The 26,261-nt window shown below is 32.0% G+C and overlaps 3 protein-coding genes across 3 annotated transcripts in view; 2 read left to right on the forward strand and 1 right to left on the reverse strand.

Annotated features, from left to right (window-relative positions):
- Positions 1-9,903, reverse strand: part of LOC123668795 (protein RCC2 homolog) — a 37,398-nt gene extending 27,495 nt beyond the window's left edge. Inside the window, exons 1-8 of the mRNA XM_045602488.1 lie at positions 9,895-9,903; positions 9,147-9,335; positions 8,923-9,069; positions 8,751-8,826; positions 8,534-8,665; positions 3,677-3,776; positions 1,973-2,076; positions 1,172-1,338 (exon numbers count right to left, since the gene is read on the reverse strand). Of these exons, the coding sequence (XP_045458444.1) occupies positions 1,172-1,338; positions 1,973-2,076; positions 3,677-3,776; positions 8,534-8,665; positions 8,751-8,826; positions 8,923-9,069; positions 9,147-9,335; positions 9,895-9,903 (924 nt within the window). The remainder of the gene's footprint in view (positions 1-1,171; positions 1,339-1,972; positions 2,077-3,676; positions 3,777-8,533; positions 8,666-8,750; positions 8,827-8,922; positions 9,070-9,146; positions 9,336-9,894) is intronic.
- A 1,476-nt stretch (positions 9,904-11,379) lies between these two features.
- Positions 11,380-13,715, forward strand: LOC123668499 (anaphase-promoting complex subunit 15-like). Its single transcript, XM_045602233.1, has 3 exons — positions 11,380-11,692; positions 12,824-12,914; positions 13,051-13,715. Exons 1-3 carry the CDS (start codon positions 11,573-11,575, stop codon positions 13,275-13,277), a joined length of 438 nt encoding a protein of 145 aa, XP_045458189.1. The 5' UTR covers positions 11,380-11,572; the 3' UTR covers positions 13,278-13,715.
- A 4,741-nt stretch (positions 13,716-18,456) lies between these two features.
- On the forward strand, positions 18,457-26,257 carry LOC123668796. The gene is made up of 6 exons (XM_045602489.1): positions 18,457-18,522; positions 18,667-19,273; positions 19,493-21,397; positions 21,734-23,572; positions 24,460-24,660; positions 25,587-26,257. Exons 1-6 carry the CDS (start codon positions 18,457-18,459, stop codon positions 26,255-26,257), a joined length of 5,289 nt encoding a protein of 1,762 aa, XP_045458445.1.
- Positions 26,258-26,261: the final 4 nt, after the last annotated feature.

Below are 26,261 nucleotides of genomic sequence, written 5' to 3' on the forward strand. Positions count from 1 at the left end.
ATATACTTATATTTGATAAATGTTAATAAAGGATTAGTATTATATCATCGCTCGGTTGTTTTAATACTCGCATCCTTACAACCCAAAATCGGATGCGATTATTTGTTACTTTCAAACAACATCGGTCTGTTTTGCTGGTCGCTGATAAAGTTCACCTCGATCGTATGTTATTGATAGACTATCACAGACTCGCTCACCGGGTGGTATTTAGGCTTTTAAGGCTGTTTCGCTAAAACTAATAAAGTACAACTTTTGTCTTATCACGTTATGATTCCCGACTAGAAAAAAGTCAGGTTAAACCAGATCATGTATCTGGACCGGATCAGGATAGACTCATTGCATGCCAGATCCGGCAAGCTCTATCAGGACCAGGTCTGGTCCAGACAAGGATAGCCTGAAATAAATTACGCGAACTCTGCCTGAATCACACTATCGATGTTTTTAAGCGCACTTAGTATATATAGTTATCAGGACAGTCCAGCAGGGAATCCATTCTACACCGTGGAGCAATCGTAAGTAGTAGGAAGTAGTTAATAGAAGTTACTAAATAAAATGTAATTAATTAAAAAGTAAGAACAAAAATAAATAATACTTTGAAAAAAATAAACGGAAATAAATATAATAATAATTGTGTTGAGTAACATATTTTATAACACCAATTCACTTTTTAACTAAACAATTTTTTCAAGTATATTATACAATATACATTCGTGTTTTTTTAACAGGACCGGACCGGGCATCCTCGTCCCGCACCAGGCAAGGTATGTAACGCAGATGATTGATCTGGACCCGGTCAGGAAATCTCATCTCATCCTAATCAGGTCCAGACAAATATTATGCGTTACATACCTTATTCGATTCAGATCGGGCATGCCCGGTCCGGTCTTTCTAAGGAACATGAAAAAATTTCTACCCAGGATTGGAATCTGGCAATAATTGTAAAGTGATGGCGAACCAGAAAAAAATTAATCATGGTTACCTATTTATTATTTGAATATATTATCTACAGTCGAATAAATCATCCGAAACTTATGAACAAAGAGTGATATAAGGTTTAAGCAACGTAATCAAGATCACTAAAAAGACTCAAAAACAAAGAATTGGAGTTGTACTATAAAACTATTCTACCGAGTAATATCGGTATTCAGTACTTTAAAATAACAAAACTTACTGTATGATTGTTTCCACAGGAGAAGTCAACAATGACGACATCTTTTATTGGAGTCACATGACCATCTTTAGACTTCTCAAAGAAGAATGCAATATGTTTCGGAACAGTCTCAAAGTGATATGAGAGCTTTGTAGACGTCAAAAAGTACTTTCCATCTGTGTTATGACCTGAGTAGTTGCAAAAAATTTTTTTATATAAAATAACATTCATAACTAATAGTACTTTATTTAACCTTTAGTGCTGAATAAATTATCAAAGTACATTCCAAAAAAAATGCTTTTTGGGGGTAAAAAAAACAATTAACGCAGATCTAATTAGAACACAAAAATTGTTATTGAAAAAAAAAAAACAGATAAAAGTAGGGTTACTAACATATATTTATTTTTATCAAAATAGTGAGAAAAATAAAACATTTATTCCTATGTATATTTTGCTGCATAAAACGCGTGAATGTTTTTCTTTTTACTTCTCTTTCTTTTATAGTTGACTAGTATGCATAATAATATGTAATACGAATAAGTTGTTATTATTTTATAGTAATCAAAATTACAATACAAAAAATAACAAATTAGGTTTTCGTTGCTATGAAAATTATTCAATGTACAGGTGATACTTTTAATTTGAATAAAACAATAACTACTAATATTAAATTATTAACCCATCTTAAAATTTACGTCGCTGAAATCGCAACTCGTGTGGTCTTATTAATAATTAGCGTTAGTATTATAATGTAAAAAATCCGACTAAATACCATAATGTACATAAATTGTATAAACTGTAACTTGACTATAAATCTCTTACCTAGTTGTCCATATTCTGGAAGCCCAAAGGAATGTAAAGCCCCATTGCAGTCCAATATCATGGAGAATTCTGCCCCACATCCCACCTTCACTATGGGAGCACCTCTAAAAATAAATTAATAATATAGCTTATTAAGAGAACAGATCTAATACTCAACTTGGCAGGAATTAAAACATGAAAGATATATACAACTGCATGTTTTATAAGATATACTAGTACTTATATGTCAATCAAACTGCTGTGAAGCAGCACAAATAAATAAGTTCTAAGCCATATTAGTTATTAGTTTTTTATTTAAAATTTTAATATATATACTTTATTGCAATAATTGTGTTTGCTCGCAAACGAAAAAAAAACCGACTTCAATTACGTCGACGAGTAATACAACGTTGATCGACGAAAAAATAGTCAAGTAACTACGCGTTATCAAAGATTACTCAAAAAGTAGTTATCAGATCTCAATAAAATTTATATGTGACCACATGACAAACATCAGCTTTCGATTAAATAAAAAATTATTAAAATCGGTACACCCAGTAAAAAGTCATTGCGGATTTTCAAGAGTTTCCCTCGATTTCTCTGGGATCCCATCATCAGATCCTGGTTTCCTTATCATAGTACTAAACTAGGGATATCTTCTTTCCAACTAAAAAAGAATTATCAAAATCGGTACACCCAGTAAAAAGTTATTGCGGATTTTCAAGAGTTTCCCTCGATTTCTCTAGGATCCCATCATCAGATCCTGGTTTCCTTATCATGGTACTAAACTAGGGATATCTCCTTTCCAACAAAAAAAGAATTATCAAAATCGGTATATCCAGTAGAAAGTTATGCGGTATAATACAACGTAGGTCGACGTAAAAAGCGTCAAGTAAAAACGCATTATTAGATATAACCCGAAAAGTAGTTGTTAGATCTCAAATAAATTAAAATATGACCAATCGACACACACCACCTTTCGATTTAAAAAATTTTTGTCGAAATCGGTTCACACGGTCAAAAGTTCTGATGTAACAAACATTAAAAAAATACAGTCGAATTGAGAACCTCCTCCTTTTTTGGAAGTCGGTTAAAAAAAAAGAATATACAGAAAATTACAAGTACAGTTGATGGTAAGGTGGACTTATCCCTAGAAGAAATCTATTCCAGTCAACCAATGGTCATGAGAGTCATATAGCAGGGTAGACAGTGCAAAAAATAACAGTGTAAAGAAAATAGCTAAATAAGTGTAAGATATTACATACATACAAATATTAATACACTTGCATACAAATACACATACATACATACATATATTTACAAGTACATAGTATAATAGATATATACGTATTCTCTGAAATGATGTTTGTAAATTGACTTGTGGAATAAAGTGCTCCTTTAGTTTACGTTTGAAAAACAAAGGGAAGGACTTTTTGGACACTATCTAAGAATTTGTTCCACAGTAAATAATATTGCATATTCGTACATCTAGCTTCGTTGTAATACCACGGCGCCTGGAACGAGTAGTAGAGGGTAAGAAGTAAAATTGGAATTGAAGATAAGAAAGAAAGTTTTGATCACAAAGGGATGTTAAAGAGCCACTTGATCTGAGCACGGAAGTATGATATAAGAACACGCTTTCGTAGACCAAAAATGAAGCGTATTGCGAGATTTTGGTAAGTTTTACTCTAAAATAAAAATAAAAAAATTAAAAAAAATGCTTACGTGTATCTGATGCGTGTGGGCTTCAGGACCTGGGGTGTGGTGTTACCGAGGCCGCACTGGCCACTTTTATTATCACCACAAGCGTAGACTGTGCCCGTGTCTGAGGGAAGGCACTACACATTACATGTTACCTCTATTACAAAAAGTAGTACATATTATTTATTTCAAATTTTGTTTCCTTACAAACTTTAAGTTACATGTTATTAAATTATTAAGCAACTAAAAAACACAAAATTGTAAATAGCAAAAAGCGGTTACGAAATGTTATTTTTTTCTGTTATAATTAAGACAATTAATAAATACATTTACATTTAAAGCTTAACTAACTATAGTATATACATATATCTTGCACATAATCATTAATTTATTTACTTCATACATAATAATACAAGAATACAACAGCATTCTTTAAAATTATAGTATTTTTGTTTAACGGATTTTTTCATGACAATTAGAGAATATTAGTATATTTAAAGGTATAACTTTTAGAAAATCTCAGTTTCGACAACTACAGTTAGGTGCAAAACCGAGTCTTGAGAGAGATCTAATTTTTTTTTAATTGGTTGTAAAATACAGAATTAATTCCTAAAAAAATGTTACTATATTCAAGAACTACGTGTATTCTTACGATAATAAGCAATTATATCAAAATACTTCACTTTTGCACCAGTTAGTAAACATTTTTAAATCGTAATGTTAATATATATATATATATATATATATATATATATATATATATATATATATATATGTGGTTACGGCATTAAGAATATAGCCACCCCTGTCTTCCCGTAGGTGTCGTAAGAGGCGACTAAATGATAACACAGTTCCACTACCACCTTGGATCTTAAAAAGCCGACCGATGGCGGGATATGCATCCAACTGCTGGCTTTGAAATACACAGATCGAAGACGGGCAGTAGCATCTTCGGTGCGACAAAGCCAGCCCTGCGGTCACCAACCCGCCAGCCCAGCGTGGTGACTGTGGGCAAAACACATGAGTTCATGCCATTTTTGGCGCAAACTTGTGGAGGCTTACGTCCAGCACTGGACTGCGATAGGCTGATATGTGTATGTTAATATTTAGTCCAAGGACTTTTTGTTCTGCAAAAGATTTCATTAACAGCATAAAATCAGTTTTTAATACTTTTCACAAGCTTTTTTTCAGTAGCCTGGTGAAATTTGGTACCTCTTTTGTTGAACAGGTTCCCACAAAATATTTGGATTCTATGAAATAATGTTTTATATTCATTGACTAGATGACCCGGTGAACTTCAACACCTACGTATTTTAGTGAAAAATATGGACGAAAGACTGTCTGAAGCCACCTATAAATATTTGACAACCAAGTGATAACTATTTTGACAAAAGACATCAGATGTTTCACAGCTAAGAACATTTTGTATTGGAAAATTAAATTGTCGTTTTTAGTATTTTCCATTACTTATTATTTATGTTTCTCGCCGTTTAAACCTTCCCCGCTATTATCGAGTTTTAGCAAGACAAATTAACAGCAATTGATTTTTATATATAAATAGCAACATTATAAGCATACTAGCGACGAGCACACAAGTACACACGAGTTCACGCCATTTTTGGCGCGAATTTGTGGAGGCCTATGTCCAGCAGTGGATTGTAATAGACTGAAGTGAAGCATACTAGACTAGACTAGCCCGTTAGCGCAGTTTGTAGTGCTTTTACCCTGCTTTCTGCTCCGGGGGTTGTGGGTTCGATTCGCCACCCCGTGTCTGGGTGTATCATATACTATATATTTATAAATGTATTATTTATAAGTATGTTTATCGAAAAAAAATATATGTAGCTATACCGCTGTTACCTATAACACAAGCATTAAGTTGCTAACTTTAGGAACAGACGACCGTGTGTGTATTGTGTAGATTATAATTTTCAGGTATGCTTATAATGTTGTTGATTCCAATCTCGGAGATGGAAATAGCAGCATTTGACATTCTTGCTTATTAAGGCAATATAGTAGTATTTTCCATGTGTGCTTATTGGTTGTTATCATGTAGGAATACTTCTCCATTCACAGGATATGGCATATTTTCAACAGAGGGAGCAAATTATTTTATTCATATTTCCATTGATTTAGTACATTGGTCCAATGCCATAACCAGTAAGGGAGTCCGTTAACATATACATACTATAACCGTAACAATGTTTCACTGTTTGCACAAAATCTTTGGCTTCTAATAATTCACTTTTATTTTTTTGTATCTATCTTTCGCCGAGTTGCACGAAAAGATATTAAAATTTAAGTAGTGATTAAACTAATTTAATCGCAAGAATTGTATGAAATTCTCAATATGATACACCACATTAACAAAACAGGAGGTATAAACAAGGCGTCGAAAGAATTAAGAGAAGAAACACTTTGGATGCCAAAAATAAAAGATAATAAAAACAAACATGAAACTAGGAGACAGTCTATTGTAGAACTTGCAACAGAATATTATCAAAAACTGTATTCATCTAAAAATACCCCGGAAATGAACGTAGACATCGAAGGTGACCCTGAAGAAATACCCCAAATTCTAGAAAGAGAAGTTCAGTACGCAATGTCACAGAAAAACGAGAAGGCCCCAGGAACTGACAACATAACCAACGAGATGATGAAAGCGAATCTGCCAAAAACAATAACTAGACTGACCAACTTACTCAACCTTATCCTAGACACTGAAAATATACCAATGCAATGGACAACAAGCTCTATAATTCTTATTCACAAGAAAGGAGATAGAGCAGAAATAAACAACTATCGTCCGATAAGCTTAATGTCGAACATATATAAGGTGTTTTCAAAAATAATACTTAAACGCATTACCAAAACCTTGGACGAATCACAACCACGAGAACAGGCTGGCTTTAGATCGAGTTATTCACAATTGATCATATACATGTAATAAAACAGCTCATAAAAAAATATCAAGAGTATAATGGACCACTGTATATGGCATTTGTGGATTATAACAAGGCATTTGACTCCGTAGAACACCATTGCATATGGGAAGCTCTAAAAACTCAAGGAGTTGATAATAAATATATAAGGCTTATAAAAAATGTATACTCAAACAGTTTAGGAAGAATAAAGCTAGAAACAGAAGGGAAGATGTTCTCTATATGCAGAGGTGTGAGACAGGGAGACCCACTCTCACCAAAGCTTTTCTCGTCTGTATTAGAGGAGGTCTTCAGGAAGCTAGAATGGGACCATTTTGGAATTAACATCAGTGGAACGTACTTGAACCACCTAAGATTCGCTGACGACATAGTACTCATATGTGATAACCCAGAAAATCTGCAGACCATGCTCCGAGATCTGGCCCAAGAGAGTAAAAAGGTGGGACTAACAATGAATAAAACAAAGAGTAAAATAATATCAAATAGATCCCGAATAAACATCAAAATAGAGGAGGAAGAAATAGAATATGTAAATTCCTATATTTACTTGGGCCAAATTATTGCATTTAACGACCAAATGGACTCTGAGATAGAAAGACGGATTGCCAACTCATGGAAGAGATTCTGGACCTTGAAAGAAGTGTTGAAAGGCAAACAGTATAACATGGCCATAAAAAGAAAAATATACAACATCTGTATACTACCAATACTCACTTACGGGTGCCAAATATGGGCAACAACAAAAAACAAGGCCAAAAACTCGTAACTTGTCAGAGGGCTATGGAACGAAGCATAATGAGTTACACTAAACGAGATCGCAAAAGAGCGAAGAATATAAGAAAAATAACAAAGGTGGAAGATGTTATATTAAAAAAAAAAACCTGAAATGGAGGTGGGTAGGCCACATGCTCAGAGACACTGGAGATAAATGGACGAGGGATGAGTCCCTGTGGACCCCTCGATTTTACACCAGAAGAAAGAGAGGAAGACAAAGGAAGCGATGGTCAGATGAGATCAGAAGGGTTGCAGGCCCATTATGACAGAGGGCTGCATTGTCCCGAGAGAAGTGGAAGGAGTTGGAGGAGGCCTTTGTGTCCCAAAGACACGCAGATATACGTTAGCATGTACCCTTTTTGTAATATTGTCGATCAACATGAATTGTAAGAAACATTGTTAACTATATCCGCAATAAAGGTTTAATAAAAAAATAAAAAAGTAAAAATGAATATTAATATAATTATTAAAAAAACTTTTAGTTAATGTGAAAATATTTAATAATTATATTAAACAATAATAGTACACTCAGTTGACTCAGTTTTGCACCTATCAACTATTATATCTTACTAGCTGCTGCCCGCGACGGCGTCTGCATGAACGCTATACAGCACAAATAATACCTACGATTATACCTTTTAAAATAACATTCATTTACCCGTTTCTTCTTTACATTTCATATCTACAGAAAAATCTCATAGACGGCGCTGCTTTAAAATTGTCTTGTCTACTTATATTCATTTAATTATGTTTATCGGCTTAGTTACTTATATTGCGTGATTTTAATAGTGTGAAACTAGCTTATATAGCATGGTTATTAACATAATAACAACGACATTCAAATATGCGTCGTTAGATTACACATTTTTACAGAAAGCGTTGAGGAAATAAAGGTTCACTGCTCGTTCCCGGTAGGTGATATAGCATGATAATATGTAGCCTATATGTTGATCCAACATTTTAATAATATTCGTGGCAAATTTGAAGTAAATCCATGTGGTATTTTTTGAGTTTATTCTGGACATACATACAGACAAAAATTCTAAAAACTATATTTTTGGCTTCGGTATCGATTGTAGTTCATACCCCAAGTATTCTTTTAAAAAAATATTTAATGTACAGTTTTGACTTTCCTACCATTTTATTATATGTAAATATTGATCACCTGTTACAAATAAGCTATGATTCCTTCCAGCAGCTGCTTGAATTATATTGAAACCTTTGAGGGTTGGCACTGCTTCTGGCACATTTCTTGTAGTGGTATCACCAAAGCCAAGTTGACCACATGTATTACGACCTGAATTTTTTTAAACATTAATTATTTTATAAATTTCTCTGATGATACATTAAATAATGCATTACATTTAGTAAATGATACTTACCAAATGTGTATACTTCTCCTTCATCAGACACAAGAATTGAATGACCAGCGCTGCAGCCACTGACTATTAATCGGTACTGTAATATATTTCAAATATACATATACTTATATATGGAACAAAAGTAAAATGTTTAAATTTACTTTAAAAATATAAAATTAATAAAATCTATTACCTTCCGGTCTGTAAATTTATGGAATGTGTATAAATTAGGGTGTGTCTTTTTGGAAGGATTATTGTCCCTCTTTGCAACTAAATCCCAGGAAACCAAGCCAGCAATCATTAGCATCCCAGGGCTTTTATAGAAAGTCTTTAATAGCTCCTAAAATTAAGGATTAAAAATAAATTTATAAAGTTTTAAATATAATAATATTTCCACCTTTTTCAATTTTCTCATACTTCTGGCAATTTTTCTGTTGGTTCATCTGGCAGGGGTGAAGGTTCTCTTTGTGGCTCCTGTCCTTGATCAGACACTGAGGAGTCATTACTATCTTCATCATCAGAGTGATGTTTACGAGGTTTCCTAACTTTATATGAGCGTCCAGAGGTTGGTGCTGCTCTCTTACGATTTCCATTGTTCGACATGATCTGTAACAATTAATGATATTTAATAATATTGCATATATTGGTCTGGTGGTCTAAGCTGAACTACTACTACATTAAGTCAAGTTCATTGCTACGCCTCAACCGCCCGAAGCCCGAGCTCCCACGCACTGACATATATAATTACTTGTTTTTATAGATATGTGCATATTTTGTACTATATAATGGTTTTCCTATTATTTTTTTTACAATATTTTCTTAACATTATTAAACCATTATTTAAATGTTTAAAATTATTAGATTCATTGTAAATTTTAAATAATACTTACAAGTTTTACTTATGTAATACAAAGAAATTCTGTTGAATCCATATAATTGATATAAAATTGACCTATTTATTTTAATATAAGTGTTTTGTGATTTATTTGTTAAAAAAAAAAAACTATTAATTTATATAAATTGATCGGCAAAGATAATTTATTTTACTTTAGTTCCTACTTGAAAACAGTGCATTACTTCATGAAGATATGCTATGCTTTAATTGGTTGGTTGCTTTTAGAATAAAAATTCAATTTTGACTATTTTAGAAGATGGACATGCATACTGATGACATTGTATTCTGTGTACTTAAATATTTTTTTGTGGATAGTATAATTATACCATGTATACATCCATATGCATTTAGTAAAAAATGGTTATTTTAATATGGAATTGCTAATTAGCAATAAGACTGCTTTTGTACATTACAACCTGTATGTTTAAATTAATATTTAATAAAAATATGTTGTCGTTTACAATAAAGTATAAACTATTCCATTCTAAAACAGTATTAAATGGTTAGCACAATAATTCACGTTTTACAAACGCAATTTCTGAGGAACAATATTTAACCTATCAATAATGTATCTAATCAAAATAAATAAAAAATGAAATCGAGTATCTAAATATTTTTTCCATGCTATATGTTTACTATCATCATCTATGTGTCGCTAGTATTGTTAAAAAAAACGACTATTCTATAAAATACTAACGGACTATTACTATAAAATACTAAAGTAGCTTTAAATATTTATAACTAACTTCGAAAGACCTGAAGAATTACATGTATACTAGTTTTTATAACAATCACAAACGCGTTCATTAATCTGCAAAGAAGTTGATAGTTTCTTCAAACTTCAATATTAATTAAAATACACATTAAAAAAATTAGACGATCTCCATTACCTATAATGTCGCCGATATTACCTACAAAATGCCGTAAAGTAACAGATACTATTGTTATTTTTACAAGTTACAGCTTTTTAATGTTTTTATAACATACAAAAAGTAGAATTTGATTTATTTTAAACATAATCCAGCTACAAATATTAGTGCAAACGTGTAAAATTTTCGTTACCAGTGGCTTATATTACACGTGCCGTGTAACGATTTTTTCAATGTTTAAGCAATATTTTTTCATATTAATGAACAAAACAAATATACTTAACTTAAATTTAGTCTAAAACCTTACTTACCAAAGCTTTTATATAAAGAACAAAATACAATAAATTAATTTTTCTATGGTTTGACCAAACTAGCGCTAGCTATTAAAGTGTAAGTTAGTATAATGATGGGGATACCGCGAAAAAATTATTATTATCCCATATCATTCGTGTTTTCTTTCATAAAATAAGTTTAGATATATTGCAAACATTGCCAGTATATGGGAAAAGAATGAGGTCCCTTTACATAAGTGAGACATGACGTTCGACAATAATAACAGTAAATAATGCTATAAATCGAAATGTCTGCATATTTTTGAGACATTTCGCATAATTTTATTTTCATTTTATAATAAAAATGTATTTAAAATAAGAACAATAAGGAAAATAACATATTTAGTTTTTTTTTTTATACTGGGTTGTATAAAGGGACTTTAAGGTAATGATACATTTTTTTATTCAATATTAAAATTCGTTCGATTTACTATAAAAATATTTATTAAAACGCCTTTATTAAAAATCGTATAATTTAATGTTTAAATTAAATAGCTTAAAATAAAAGTCTTGGTCCCATAAATTAATCGAAGTAGGTACTTACGTTCACTCTGTACTCTGTTTAGTGTTTACTTCGTACCTTTGTCACAATATAGGTAAATTATAAAACAAATAAACCAAACCTCAAAATTCAAAGTAATCAATACTTTTGTCTGGGCTCAGAACGAGTATAGTTCGTCCCTGCAAAATCGCATTAGAGGTCTTTGTTATAAGTTTAACAGTTGCTTTAATTGGTACATTATCAAAATGAATATTCCTTTTCCAATAATATATCCGCATATGATATACTCAGACTGGTTTAATGCTGATAGGCCTTATGATGAAGATGCCGAGTTAACAAGAATGGAAGAAGCGAATAAACGTTGGGTAGGTTTTGATTTTTTTTTCTTGTTTTTTATTTTGAGTTTTATTGAATGCGTATGAATACGAGCTAATTTACCTACATTAAAAAACTAAATTTTAATCATCTGTCTGTTTCTTATATCTGAATAAGCCAAGTGAATGGTTTATTGATTTGCTTATTAATGTCTTATTAAAATTAAAATGAAACCTGACAAAACATTTTCTGAAAGCTATTAAACCCAAGAATTCATTAATTTACAAAACATGCTTTGCTCTTTTTTATTTGCGAACAAGCTTTTTGAGTAGGTAAATATAAAACTCCTCAACTGTTTAATGGGTGACATTAATGTTTCTAACGTTAATAATTTTGTTATACCTACTTAAATGTAGTTTATTTTAATAGAAAATTGTGCCTTTGCTTTTTGAGATTTGTTTTTGAATTGATATATTTTTAACAATCATATTCAGTAAAATTAAATGGTATATGTTCAACACAATGCTTTCCAAATGTGTTCCATCTATCCATCGATAGTAGAATAAAAGTGATAGTTGAAAAAGCCTTTTTCTAAATATATGTGTCACATAAAATTTTTAAGACACAGCAGGTGATTGCTGTCCAAGTGGTTGTGGGTTCCATCACCACACATCTCAAGTATTTGTATAGGCTATTTATGTATATGTTTTTCATGGTCTAGGTGTTATGTGCTTGTAAACACAAACTCAAAACGCAAAGTGTCTGTGGGTCTTGTAAATTCAATATCGAGAATTTGGAATACCTCCATATAGGATCAAAATCCTGGGTCCATTTAGTGTGAAGTGTTTATTTATTTTTTACTAGCTAAACAGACATGACCTGCAAACTATCAATAGCTTGAAAGTTGAAATATTTTACTTTTTTTGGAAATATTTGATTATCTGTGCAATTGTCATACTTTTTCTTTTTAAAAACCTTTTGAAAATATTAGAAAATACATTTTAAAAAAATTGCTAGAGAGGTCCAGTTGTACTGGAGTTTATTGCTGTGCAACATATTAAGCAATTAATTTTTATTTCTATAGATTAATGTCAATATAATGTGGGAAACAGTAAAAAAACACATTGTACTTTAATATCAATTATATTTTAAAATTGTTAATTATATTTCATAATTTACAGCTGAATTCCGTGGCCAAAAAATACATGAAGCATACTCCTATTGAGAAGCCGAGTGCAGAGCCGATGGAAGAAGTTGTAATAGATGATGATGGTACATATCTTATTTACTTACTTGAAATCAACTCAAAAATCACACCGCAAGTTACTCATATAATCTTAAAAATTTAATAATTTTAAATCTATTTGTTCTCAACCTTGTTTTCGAGTTATGCTAATGAATGTTTTAGTTTTTATCGTCACAGGAAATGAAGATCCAGAAGAATCGGAGGAGTCCCATGATGTTGACGAAGTTGAGGAGATACCGACCACTACTACAACCACTACGGAATCTCCACCAAGAAACAACGATGTAGAACCAGAGAGCCTGACCGAGAGCCCTGAAGAGAGCCCTGCTGATACTGCAGATCTAGAAGTTGAGGCTACTCTCTGGCCATATGTGGCACAAGATGAATAAATAAATTAATAATCGATTTGCACATGCTTTCATTATTATATTCAGTATGTTTGCAATCAATCGTAATAATCAAACTAGTATCTCTACTGTAGTTCTATTTCCCGACGTATGATATGGGAATCATATAATAGTGCAGAATTCTTCACCCTCGTTTTATGGTAATCTTCTGGTTTCACCAAATAAAAACGAACATTCCTAGTCATAGTATATTTTGTTGATAAATTATTTATTTTTATTAAGTAGTAGTAGTAAATTAGTTTTTAGTAATTATAATTGTAACATGATTTGTTTTATATTTAGTTAGATTAAGAATTACATTGTTCATAAAATAAGTTATATAGTTTTTTTTTTGTTCTATGATTTATTTATGTAAGGTATTTATTCTGCTTATACTCTATGACTTCATATGAAAATAAATAAAGTTGCATAGAATATTAACCGAGTATTATTGTTTTACAATTCTTTTTTCTGTGAAAATATGATCTACTCTAAACTATATGACATCTTATCCATCAAGATTCTGATTTCAATATTGTTAAGAGCCATTTCACAATTTTACGCTCTGCAAGTTTAGGTAAATTTGGTCGCATCGCGCGAGTCGTACGAGCCGCGCGATCTTTGTGCTAGTACGTATAGTGTGACAACCAAAAGACCATCGTGATCATTTTCTGATGTATAATAAAAATTATAACTATGGTATAAAATGTTTTTTACATAATTAATTTGTTAAAAATTTCAAGTATGTTATATAACAACAGTCAATAAATTTAAAATAAAATTAAAAAAAATCAATTTTATGAAACAATTTTTTTAAATTGATTTAGTTTTTTCAGTTTACGAATGAATCTAATATTTACGATATGAATAAAAAAGCATTTAATGACATCGACACCGCCAAACATATTAATTAACAAATAACAAGACAAACAGATTGAAATGCCTATTTGTATTGATAGTGTGAGAAAAGAAAATTAAATTATACATTTGTTTACAGAAATTATCATTATATTATTTTACAGTCATTTTCGTAATATGTTTATTTTATTTATATTTTATTATGAAAGTATCAAATGCGTTTTATCCGCTATAACAACAGGCGCTTGGCGCGTGTGAGCGAAAGAGACGGCTGCGCAGAATTTGGCGTGGACCTTACCTCTAAGAGCGCTAGCGCTCGACTGATTTACCGGGCTTGATGCGTGGCAATATATACTATCTTTTTATTATTTAATATAAAATGTATTAAAAATAATTACATCTTTTAATTATTTTTTTTGTATTCCTTAATGATGTAAGTTTACTTTGATGGAGATAGTTCGTTAAAATTTCTTAGTTTTCTAAGAGAAATATCGCTTTTAAAATTGTACTTATTTGGAAAATATTCGTAACTTTAAATTTTTTTTATCGTTTAATAGAGATACAAATGGAATAAAAATCTATGATAGTGGACAACAAAATTATATTCCACATATTATGATATTTTTTTAAAATGGTTTCAACGTAGAGGTTATTGAAAAGTAGGACTTCAAAGTATACATTGCGACCGTTTACCCAGGGAGGAGGCTGATGAAAAGGTTAATAATTTTATACACATAATATAAATCAAAATTCTGATCTGACTATGGACTACAACAAAGGTTGCTCTATTATATTTCAAGAATATAAATTACATTATTGCATCCAACACTGAGATTAGCGACGTCAAAATATTACAATTTCGCGGATTGTTACCGATTTTTGTGAAATGGCTCTTAACAATACAAGAAATACGACGTAAGTAGTCTGCAAAACAGTCAAGTAAATGCATTATTGGAAATAACTCAAAAGTAGGTAGCTACTTGTAAGATCTCAGTCAGTCAGTCCAGTAAGAGGGATACTACATACTATGCTGGGATACTGTATATATGCAATCAAGACCATAAAAATAAAATTTCAAGCTTCCAACATTTATACTGCTGTTATGATAGGAAAATGTTTAAGATATATTGAGGCGTAAAAATCACTTCAAGACTAAAACAACTAACTTAACTTTCATTTGATTATTTATTTTTCGTCTTTTTATCAGCGTCTTCGGTGCGACAAAGCCAGCATATCGTAGTTCACTGTTGGAAGGCCGTGTCCAACAGTGGACTGCGATAGGCTGATGTGATTTATTTTTAACGAATACGTCACTGGGTCCTAAAAAGGCCATTGCAATATATTTATGCGAAACGTCAATGATTTTATTTTGTGATTTTCCCCCAATGTAAAAAATGCTGGTAAAACGTCTATGGAAAAGCCTCAGGTTTCTAACTCAAGAAACGACTGATTTCTATACAAATTTTATCCCCTGCATATCTCACTTATTTGAGGTTAGCATATTTATAAAAACTGAAACACGTGTTCACACATTTTCAATTTGTATTCCACAACAAAAATTTCACGTTTTAATCTTTAAATAAGTATGATGAATTTCACTCCTCCAAAGGGTAGATTATCAACTAATACACTGCACTCACTATACAATAAATAAATATGCAGTTCACTGCATATTTATTTATTTTTAATCAATAGTGCAAACATTAATTTCATGCTTTTATTTAACAAAAAAATGACAGATATATATATATATATATATATATATATATATATATATATATATATATATATATATTCAGGTGTTAGTATATCATGAAGAGGAATTATCATTTTCCGACTAATGCGAACTAACGGAATTTGAAGTTATTGCTAATATATTCTTCATAACATCACATTCAGGAAGCTGATTAAGAAAGGAAATAGGACTAGCGGGAATTGACAAAGCTGAAACTTGTTTTCTTGATCTATTGTCTTGCATTAGTTGCACTATCCATCGCAACAGATGAAGACAAGTGACGATTCAACTAGATCGAAGAATAAAATTTTGAGAACTATTATTCTGACGCGCTTTGCCAACTCCAAAAGATTAAAAAAAATTCCAAACTGCTAGAATCTTCTTCTTCCTGCAATCGTTGAATTTCGGGTGTAATGCATGGGGTAGACAGATGGCGGATTATTCTAACCGGTTAACTAGGTGCGTAAAACTTATAAAATTGGGTTAGCAGAAAGTTAAAAATAGTCACCTGGCTGTCAATTGTATCTGCACCGTAAACCGCAGTTCAATCAATTTCAGCTGCATCTCTCCACAGTTGTTCCACATCCATTCCACCAAAACTACGCTGCAGAAGAATTCTTGATTTAAGCTAAAGAGGTTTGATGTTGATATTTTGACATATAATAAAATGGTAGGAAATTCAAAACTGTACATTGAATTTTTTTTAAAGAATACTTGGGGTGTGATCTACAGTAGAAACCGAAGCCAAAAATATAGTTTTTAAAATTTTTGTTTGTTTGTCTGTTTGTCTGTATGTATCTCCGGGATAAACTCAAAAAGTACTGCATGGATTTACTTCAAATTTGGCACGAATATTATTATGAAGTCGGGTCAACATATAGGCTACAAATTATCACGCTATCACTACGGGGAACTAGCAGTGAACCTTTATTTCTTCAACGTATTCTGTAACAACGTGTAATCTAACGACGCATATTTGAATGTTATTATTATGTTAATAACCATGCTATAAGCTAGCTTCATACTATAAATAAAGACATTCTGTAGTATATTTAGTATCAGCATTGCACCCGTGTGAAGCCGGGGCGGGTCGCTAGTATATATATATATATATATATATATATAAAACTCTTCGCACATAGATAGTTGCAAGTAGAATAATTAATTGTAACATCCTCTTTGCACCTCACGCTTTTTACTCTAAATTGAATTATTCTCTTAAAACCTTAAATTTTATTATAATTTTATTTTGAAGCAATTAATTACTAATTAATACTGTAATATAAACTCTTTGTAATTAAAAATTATTTTCTACTTTTTAGTTCGAATCGCTATAAAAGCGTGGTTTTTTAGTTTTTTTTTAAACTATAATTTATTTTTTATTTTTTAGTTTAATTTTTCAATGGCAGATAGCTGATGTAATAAGGAGTAACTAAAAGAATAACTATTCCGCGTGGAGTAAAGCCACGAACTTACGCCACGCGAAGCGGGCGGGAAACAGCTAGTAAGGAATAAACAAGGTAAAAATACAACTAGCCTGAAAAAGTATCTGCCTCCGTTGTGCTGTGCCAAGTGCCCGAGCGAAAGAGTAAGTCCGAAACTGCAGGAATGCACAGACCGCGCGCTAGCTTTATCAATCTTACTTCCTTACAAAGGATCCACGAAGGAATTTATTAATCCTGGCGGTCCTAATAAGGATATTGGGAAACTGTTATTCAATTACTGCATTGTCATCGATCTTTATTACGTGTGCAAAGTTTCAAATTAATCAAACTTCTGGAAATTTGTGAAAATTATGCTCAAAGATTCCATTACATACATACAACGCCATCTAATAAAAGCGTGGTAAAAAGGGGTACAAAGATTTTGCTTCACGTATTGTAATAAATAGATGTATATAAATATAATACAATACCGTAAAATATATATTTTTTGCGTATATATTATAACTACAGTCCACTGTTGGACATAGGCCTCCACAAGTTTGCGCCAAAAATGACGTAAACTCATGTGTATTGCCCATAGTCATCGCGCTGGGCAGCCGGGTTGGTGACCGTAGGGCTGGCTTTGTCGCACCGAAGACGCTGCTGCCCGTCTTCGGCCTGTGTATTTTAAAACCAGCGGATGATTATTACTTGTCTTCATGCAATAGTTAGTTTGGGATTTTTTTGGATTCATAATCTATAATAACAATGGTTACGTAGCTATATTATTATTATTATTTTTTTTTTTGGTATAATATAACTGGTCTTAAATAATACGTATTTTTTAAATTTTAAATCATTAATGTACCGGAATTGTGTATTATGTCAAATTAGATTACATCAAAAAGTCTAATCTTCAAAATTTTGTTGTTGTGATAAATATGAATATATAGTACTTTCCTACCTTTCCTTCCTGCTTATTGTATAGATGTTTAGACAAGGTTAAAAATATATAAGATATAACTATAATGTATATGATACATTTCATCGACGTCTCATTTCCCGTGGTTTTATCTGAAAATGAATGAATACTAAATACTATGAAAACAGGTGGTTAATATTATTAACTCAACTGATATCTTTGTAAAAACAAACAAAAATTAAAATGACCGACGATAAAACAGATAAACAGAAATATCCAACAGCAAAGGCGGAGCTGTCAATAATATATGTAAGAAAAAAAGTGCCAAAAATTATGAAAAAATTAAGTTACACGCATATCATATACGACAAGAGAAAAGTTAAATTACTTAAGCGCAGCAATTTACAAATATTTAAATACAAAAACGACCGAATAAAATATTTTGATGATAAGAACCAAGGATCGTGTCTAAGTCAAAACAAAATATTTAGTGTACCAGAGTTAATTGCTTCAAAAAAGCAATATAAAACAACTTACAATTCAAAAAGCTTAGACGATCTTTTTTTTAGGAATACAACTCACTTTAAGTCTGATTTCTTAGTTTACATTATACCTAAGCTCATATACCAAAATAAAGAATACCATTTTCTGAACAATCCTGTATTGAAAATATATCGCTGTCAACTTAATACCAATGAGGAAAGCTGTTGCTGCTCATGCAATTCGGATGCTATGTTTGAAGTAATGAAAAGTCTGTATGATTGTTATAAAAAGAAAAATTGTGATAATTGTAATTGTATACTGTGTGGACATTTGCCTAGGGAAGAAAGACGTTTAGGAGAACTGAGGAAATCTAGTGTGAGTGTAACAAAAGTAGAAGGTGAAAAAAGGAAAAAATCCAAAGAAATAATTAAACAAAAAATTTCTTCGCTGAAAGGTAAAAATGTTGCAGAAAAAGAAAAGATTTTAAGAGATCTTATTAAATCAGGGGCACCATTGCCTCAACCAAAAACCAAATCAGATAAAGAAATAATTAAAAGAGTTCAAACTGAACTTAGGCGTCCATATGAAGTATCTGAAGTGGTTAAACCGTTAGATAATAGAAAAATTCCGTCAGAAAAACTGAAAAAACTTAAGGAAGCTGGTATTTTGACACCATTAGAAGGTAAAAATCTTGAACAAAAAGAAAAAATTCTAACAGGCTTAGCAATGAATGGAATTCCATTGCCAAAAGGTAAATCAGAATCTGATCAAAAAATAATTGATAAAGTTCGAAAAGATGTTGGACTACCACCTGAACCTAAAACTGCTTCAGACAAAAAGAAATATGATAAAGCATTGGAAATGGGCTTAATTACTCCATTGTTAGGGAAGTCTGCATCTGAAAAAGAAAAAGTTCTACAAGGCCAGGCAGACTTAGGCTTAAAACTACCTGAAGGTCATACCGAATCAGAACAAAAATTAATTGCTAAAATTAAAGCGGCCAAGATAGAACCATCGGAATTAAAAGTACCGTCATCCAAATTGCGCAAGTCTAAAGCTGAAGGCATTCGAACAACATTACAAGGTAAGACACCAGAAGAAAAGGAAAAAATAATAAAAGATTTAGCAATGAAAGGTATTCCACTGCCCGATGGTAAAAGCGCATCAGACAAGAAACTAATTGATAAGGTCCGCGCTGAGATCGGTCTTCCACCTCAACCTAAAACTTCTTCGTCTAAAGAAAATTATGCAAAAGCACAGGGGGCTGGTCTAATAGTGCCACTTGAAGGCAAAACTGAATCTCAAAAGGAAAAACTTTTAAAAGAACAAGCTAAGTTAGGTTTATCACTCCCTGAAGGCCGAACCCCGTCAGAGAAAGCTTTGATAGCTAAAGTAAAAGCACAAACGCCCGCAGTAGTCACAATTGCATCAGATAAAATTAAAAGTACTAAAAAAGGTGTAGGTTTATTAACACCATTACATGGGAAAACACTGGAACAAAAAGAAAATATATTAAAAGATTTAGCAATGCATAACATTCCATTACCGGAACCTAAAACACCGTCAGAAAAGTTAGCTGCTGATAAAGTTCGTAATGATCTTGGTTTACCACCAGAACCAAAATCAAAAAAGGAAGTAAGTAAATACAATCAAGCTGTTGCAGCTGGACTCATTACTCCATTAGAAGGCAAAACACAAGCTGAGAAGGAAAAAATTCTGCAGGGTCAAGCTGACCTAGGCCTTCAACTACCGGAGGGTAGAAGTCCTTCTGAAAAAGCTCTTATAAAAAAAGTCAAAGCTAAAAAAAAGAAACACCGTGGTAAGGTAGTTGAAGGTATATTACCTCCTGATAAAAGACAAAAACTAGATGATAAAACTCGAAAAGTTTTAAAAGAAGGTAAAGGACCAAGTGATGAATGTATTTGTAGACTAATTTCACCAGAATCAGATAAAGTAATAGAATCAAAATCTAAGGCAACGAAGACTAAAGACATTAAAACTCCATCTCAAAAAGAGAAAATAATACGAGAACTTGCAAAGCAGGGAGCACCGTTACCAGTACCTAAGACACATTCAGAAAAAAAAATTCTTGATAAAATACAGGCTGATTTAGGATTACCTCCTGTACCATCAACACCATCATTAAAAGAAAAATATGTTAAAGCCCAAAAAGAAGGTATTATAGTTCCACTAGAAGGTAAAACGCCATCACAGAAGGAAATTATTTTGAAAAAACAAGCTAAAATGGGTATAACATTACCGGAAGGACGAACGCCTTCAGAAACAGCTTTGGTGAACAAAATTCGCACTGCAGTAAAACCAGAAAGTATAGCTTCCAAAAAATTATGGAAAGCGAAAGAAGCCGGTATTTTAACGCCTCTTACGGGTAAATCTCCAGATGAACAAATAAGAATTTTGAGAAATATAGCCAAGGCAGGGTTACCTTTACCGGAAGGGAAAACTTCTTCCGAAAAACAAATAATTCAAAAAGTAAAAGATGATATGGGTTTGCCATCGAAAGGAATACCTTCTGAACTGTTTCGTAAAGCTAAGGCAGCTGGTCTTATTACGCCATTGGGAGATAAAACACAAGAACAAAAAGAAAAAATTTTGAGAGATAGAGTCGCTATGGGCTTGCCTCTTCCAGATGGTATTACACCTTCTGACAAACAGTTGATAAAAAAAATTAAAACGTCCCCTGGCTATAGATCTCCAAAAATATCTGATGAAGCAAAGGTTAAGAAAACTAGAACGACTGATTTGCTAAAAAGCTTAGAAGGAAAAACTCCTTCTCAAAAAGAAAAAATACTCAAACAACAAATTACTGCTGGTTTACCACTACTAGAAGGAAAAACGCAATCAGAAAAGGAACTAATTAAAAAAATTCAAGCAAAGACATCACAAGGTAAAACTGCTTCACAAAAGGAAAAAAAATTGAGAAGCTTCGCAAAACAAGGCTTAGCTCTATCAGAACCAAAAACCACATCAGAAAAAGCTCTTATCGACAAAATAAGAGCGAAAGAAAAAGTTTCAAAAGAGATTAAACCACTTTCTGAAAAAATAAGGTTAGCGAAAGCTGCAGGTTTGTTGACTCCGTTAGAAGGTAAATCACCAGAACAGAAAGAAAAAGTTTTAAAGGGGTTGGTTAAAGCTGGATTACCCTTACCTGATGGTAAATCGCCTTCAGAAAAAAAACTAATAGAAAAAGTCCGAGAAGAAGTGGGTTTACCACCGAAACCCAAAACATCGTCGATGCATAACAAAATGAAGCAAGCTCATTTAGCTGGTATTATAACACCTTTAGAAGGGAAAACGTCGACGGAAAAAGAAAAAATATTAAAAAAGATGCATGTAAATGGTATACCACTACCAAAGGGGAGAACGCCGTCAGAAAAATCTCTAATTGAAAAAATTAAGGCTGATGTTAAATTGAAAGCACGCAAAGAACCATCTAAGATAGAAAAACCTAAATCCAAAGACTTATTAACGCCACTTGAAGGTAAAACCCCTACTCAAAAGGAAAAAGTTATTAGAGAATTAATTAAATCTGGTCAACCTTTACCGGAAGGGAAAACACGTTCCGAGTTAGCGTTAATAAATAAAATTAAAGCTGAAATGGGGCTCATTATGCCGCCGGAAAAAGTACAAAAATTGGACAAAAAAACAGCAAAAACTATGAAAGAAGGAAAAGGCCCAAGTGATGAATGTATTTGTCATATCTTATCACCCGAAGTTAGGAAAGAAAAATCCGCAGAAGCCTTAAGAGTTCCGTCGGAAAGATTTCGTAAAGCGAAAGAAACAGGGTTATTAACACCTCTTCAAGGAAAATCCATAGCAGAGAAAGAAAAAATACTTAAGGGACTAGCAATGCAAGGAATCCCTCTGCCGGAAGCAAAAACTACATCCGAGAAGAAACTTATAAATAAGATTCGTGCTGACGTAGGCTTACCACCAGAACCGAAAACATCTTCTTTAAAACAAAAGTATAATAAAGCCATCGCTGCTGGTTTAATTACTCCCTTACAAGGTAAGTCTATTGGGCAGAAAGAAAAAATTTTAAAAGGGCAAGCTCAGATGGGCCTGCCTCTACCAGAAGGAAGAACGCCTTCAGAGAAGTCCTTAATTCAAAAAGTCAAAACTGATTATGAAAAACCTTCAAAGACTCGAATTGGGGCTCTGTCAGAAAAGAAAGGTAAAATAAAAACAAAATCTAAAAAAATTGAAGTTGCTGCTGAACGGCTAAGTGGTAAAAGGTTAACCAAAACAAAAGGCGCTATTACAGAAGAATTTGAAGACATTATTAAAACTACTACTTGTGACAAAGGTTGTGGATGTGACAAAAAGAAAATAAGATTTAAGCATAGTTACGTTAAAATTAGAGTTACTTCACCTGATATATCTTCTTTATGTCCTTGCCCCGAAGAATGTCTTCCAGGTGTTAAAGGTGGAGTTTTTACTGACAATGAAGGCATCAAAGTAACGGTTGGAAGAGCTATAGGGATACCTTCGTTTTCATCAAGAAAGTCTTTTTTAAGTGATGTGAATTTAAAATTATACAAAACTTTTTTCAAACCATCTTATGCCGTGTTATCAACAACAGAACTTTTAACTAGTGAAAGTGCTTTTAGTTTGTTCGGCTATCATTATAACGTTGCTAATCGATCTCCTAGGAATGAAACTAAATCCGAAATAAAAATCAACAAAGAAAGTTGTTATATGAACGAGATTTATCAAAAATACTATAACAACTATTCCTTCGACCGTATGGATATTGAAAGCAATGATAAGCACATTAATTTGCAAACATTTAAAGAAAATCGTTGTAAAAAGATATCGTTTCAAGAATTTTCTGTCACAGATACTTCGCAGGACACAAGTTTTGAATCGATTTGTTTATTAAATAAAAATTCATCGGTAAGCTTAGTAACTTTACCTGACAGTATCAGTGTAATTTCCTTTTCTGCAACCGACTCATCGTCATCTTCAAGTTTCTATGAACTAAAACAAAATTTACGTTACTATGGTGACTATGGAATCTTAAAAAATCATAGTTTGTTTACACAAGAGAACAATAAAATTAGTATTTGTAACGCTGAGTGTGTGTGGTAGGTTTTTTTCTTTCTCAAAAGATGTTTAATTTTTTTGTTAGTTTTTCATGTGCCGTTTCCAATTCTTTTGTTTTAGGAATAATGCTGTAGAATCTTTGGTATGCTCTGCTAATAGAAAATCCCTAATTTTTGGAAGTGGTTACATTTGTATGTTTGAAATTAATAAAGCAAATGTTCAAAATTCATTTGACGTAACACATTCCAGTTATAAAAAATCAAATATTACTGTTAATAAAGTAAGAACTTATTTAGATATTCAAGAATTACTTCGTCAAATACTACCAAGGGAACAATTAAACGACACATCTTCTTTAATTATTGTTATGCCTTCTTCATCTGATGAGTACAATCCACAATACGTTCGGAGTATTTCAAGTTCAACCATTGGTCTTGATGTTTTAGAAAAAAACTGTAGTTGGAATTATAAAGCTCATAGTTTACTACGTAAGTTTGTAGCACGTGTGGTCTTGTTTACATTTAAATAAACAGGTATTTGAATTTTTTCATTTTCTAAAATTTTTGTATCTTGTAGATTTACACCAAAATCAACGTGGTTTTAAAATCACTACAGCAGGAAGAATATTACATAATAATTCTAGACCTACAATAAATGATAAAATTGGCGAAAATACAAATATTCAATATAAAAATAAAGACTACAAGACACGAAAACATAGAACGTTAAAAATAAAAGAAAACTGTCGTATTATTAGTACGGATACTACACAAGATAGACCATGTTGCTGTGAAGTAAGCGGTAAATTAGACGTGCCATCTGATGTATGTCAAGATAGAATGGATAATATTGTAACAGAAATATTGACACCAATCATACTGAAAGAAGCTGATGCCCTAGGTATAAATAGTCTTTTTATCATATTTTTTTTTTATTTAATTTTTATCCCTAATATATTTTTTATTTTAAGGTTTGTGTCATGAAACATATATAAATTCGTCAAGAAAAAAAATAATATGCCAGAAAAGGGTATCAGCGAGTCACTCAAATCTAGGGATTTCAACAGATTATTGTTGCAAGGTCCCCCCTTCTCACCGTCATTCGACACAGATGTGCGATTCTGGAGATATAGTATTAAATGAAAATACCACTAATAATACTTTAAAAACTTGTGAATGCGATCCGCAAAAACTGGTAGAAATTTTTGATAAAAAAACAAAAGAAATTTTCTCGAAAGCTTGTAACATTTCTTACGACAAATTGTTGGAAAAAAATGGTAAATGTCTAGATTATGTAATTTTTTTTTTTTATATTAACACTTTCATGCGAACAACGTATATGTACGTCACATATTGGTAGATATGATATGGCACAACGTACTATAACGTTCAGCAAAACCCCGATTTATTGAGCACAACGTAATGGTTCGGTGCCTGGCCATAGTAATGTTTAAAAGTTTGGTTGCTGTGCCACAACATATCGAATTCTAAAAATTGTAGTGCTACGCCGCACCGATTTAATTTTGCCTTCTTTGATGGCATTCCGTCCTGATACTCAGTACCTGCTTTTTTAGCGCACAACGTCACTATACGTCGTTTCGCCTAAGAAGTTTATCGCCATTAAATACTAATATCATCAGCTATTTGCACAACGTCATTAGACGCCGCTCGAATTTATATGAAAAAATGATGTGCAATATCGCATAGAGCTACAATATTGACTTGTTCGCGTGAAAGTGTTAAAGGTGTAAAAATACATCGTGTCAGTTTAGACCCTTCTACTAAAATTACAAGTATCTTTTATGTAGATAACGATTTTTTAAACAGGGACACAAAATCAAATTCGCAGTGAAACACCCAATTCCTCAAGAGCACTGTGTAATAATTGCGGGGCTGCTAATAAATCATTACAAAAAAAGGTAAATTTACTATGCCCTTGCGAACATCATCAAATATTTTCTGAAGATAATCATACTGAACACCAACAAAATAAAAACAAAAAATGTAAATGTAAAGAAAAGAAACTTTTGAAAAAGAACATAATATGTGAATGTCCCGAAGAACCTGAGCCTGAAATAGATTTAAGTGAATGGATTGATGAAAAACAAATGCGAAAACTTAAATCTGAGTTAACACAGACAAGATCAGGGTTTAAAATTAATAAACCTCGAAGAAAGTATGATTTAGAAAAAAGTGACCTAGATATGAATTTCGAAGATATATTGAAATATATTGCAAATAACCTTGAGGAGGAGAACAACAAATATAATAAAGACGTTTGCGACTGTTCAAGTAATTTAGAATCAAAATCGAAAAATATCACAAACTGCGAATGTCCTTACGAAGAGCCACCTTCCCAAATCCAAACTGAAGAAACATCTAAGGAAGAGCCATTTACCGGTATTAAATTTCATATAAGCGGCAAGGGATCTGGATCTAAAGGCCTTAATGGAATTTTATGTTTCAACCTGTTAAACGACTTTTCTAAACAAATTTAAATTT

Source organism: Melitaea cinxia, chromosome Z (assembly GCF_905220565.1).
Source record: "Melitaea cinxia chromosome Z, ilMelCinx1.1, whole genome shotgun sequence".
Lineage (NCBI taxonomy): Eukaryota > Metazoa > Arthropoda > Insecta > Lepidoptera > Nymphalidae > Melitaea > Melitaea cinxia.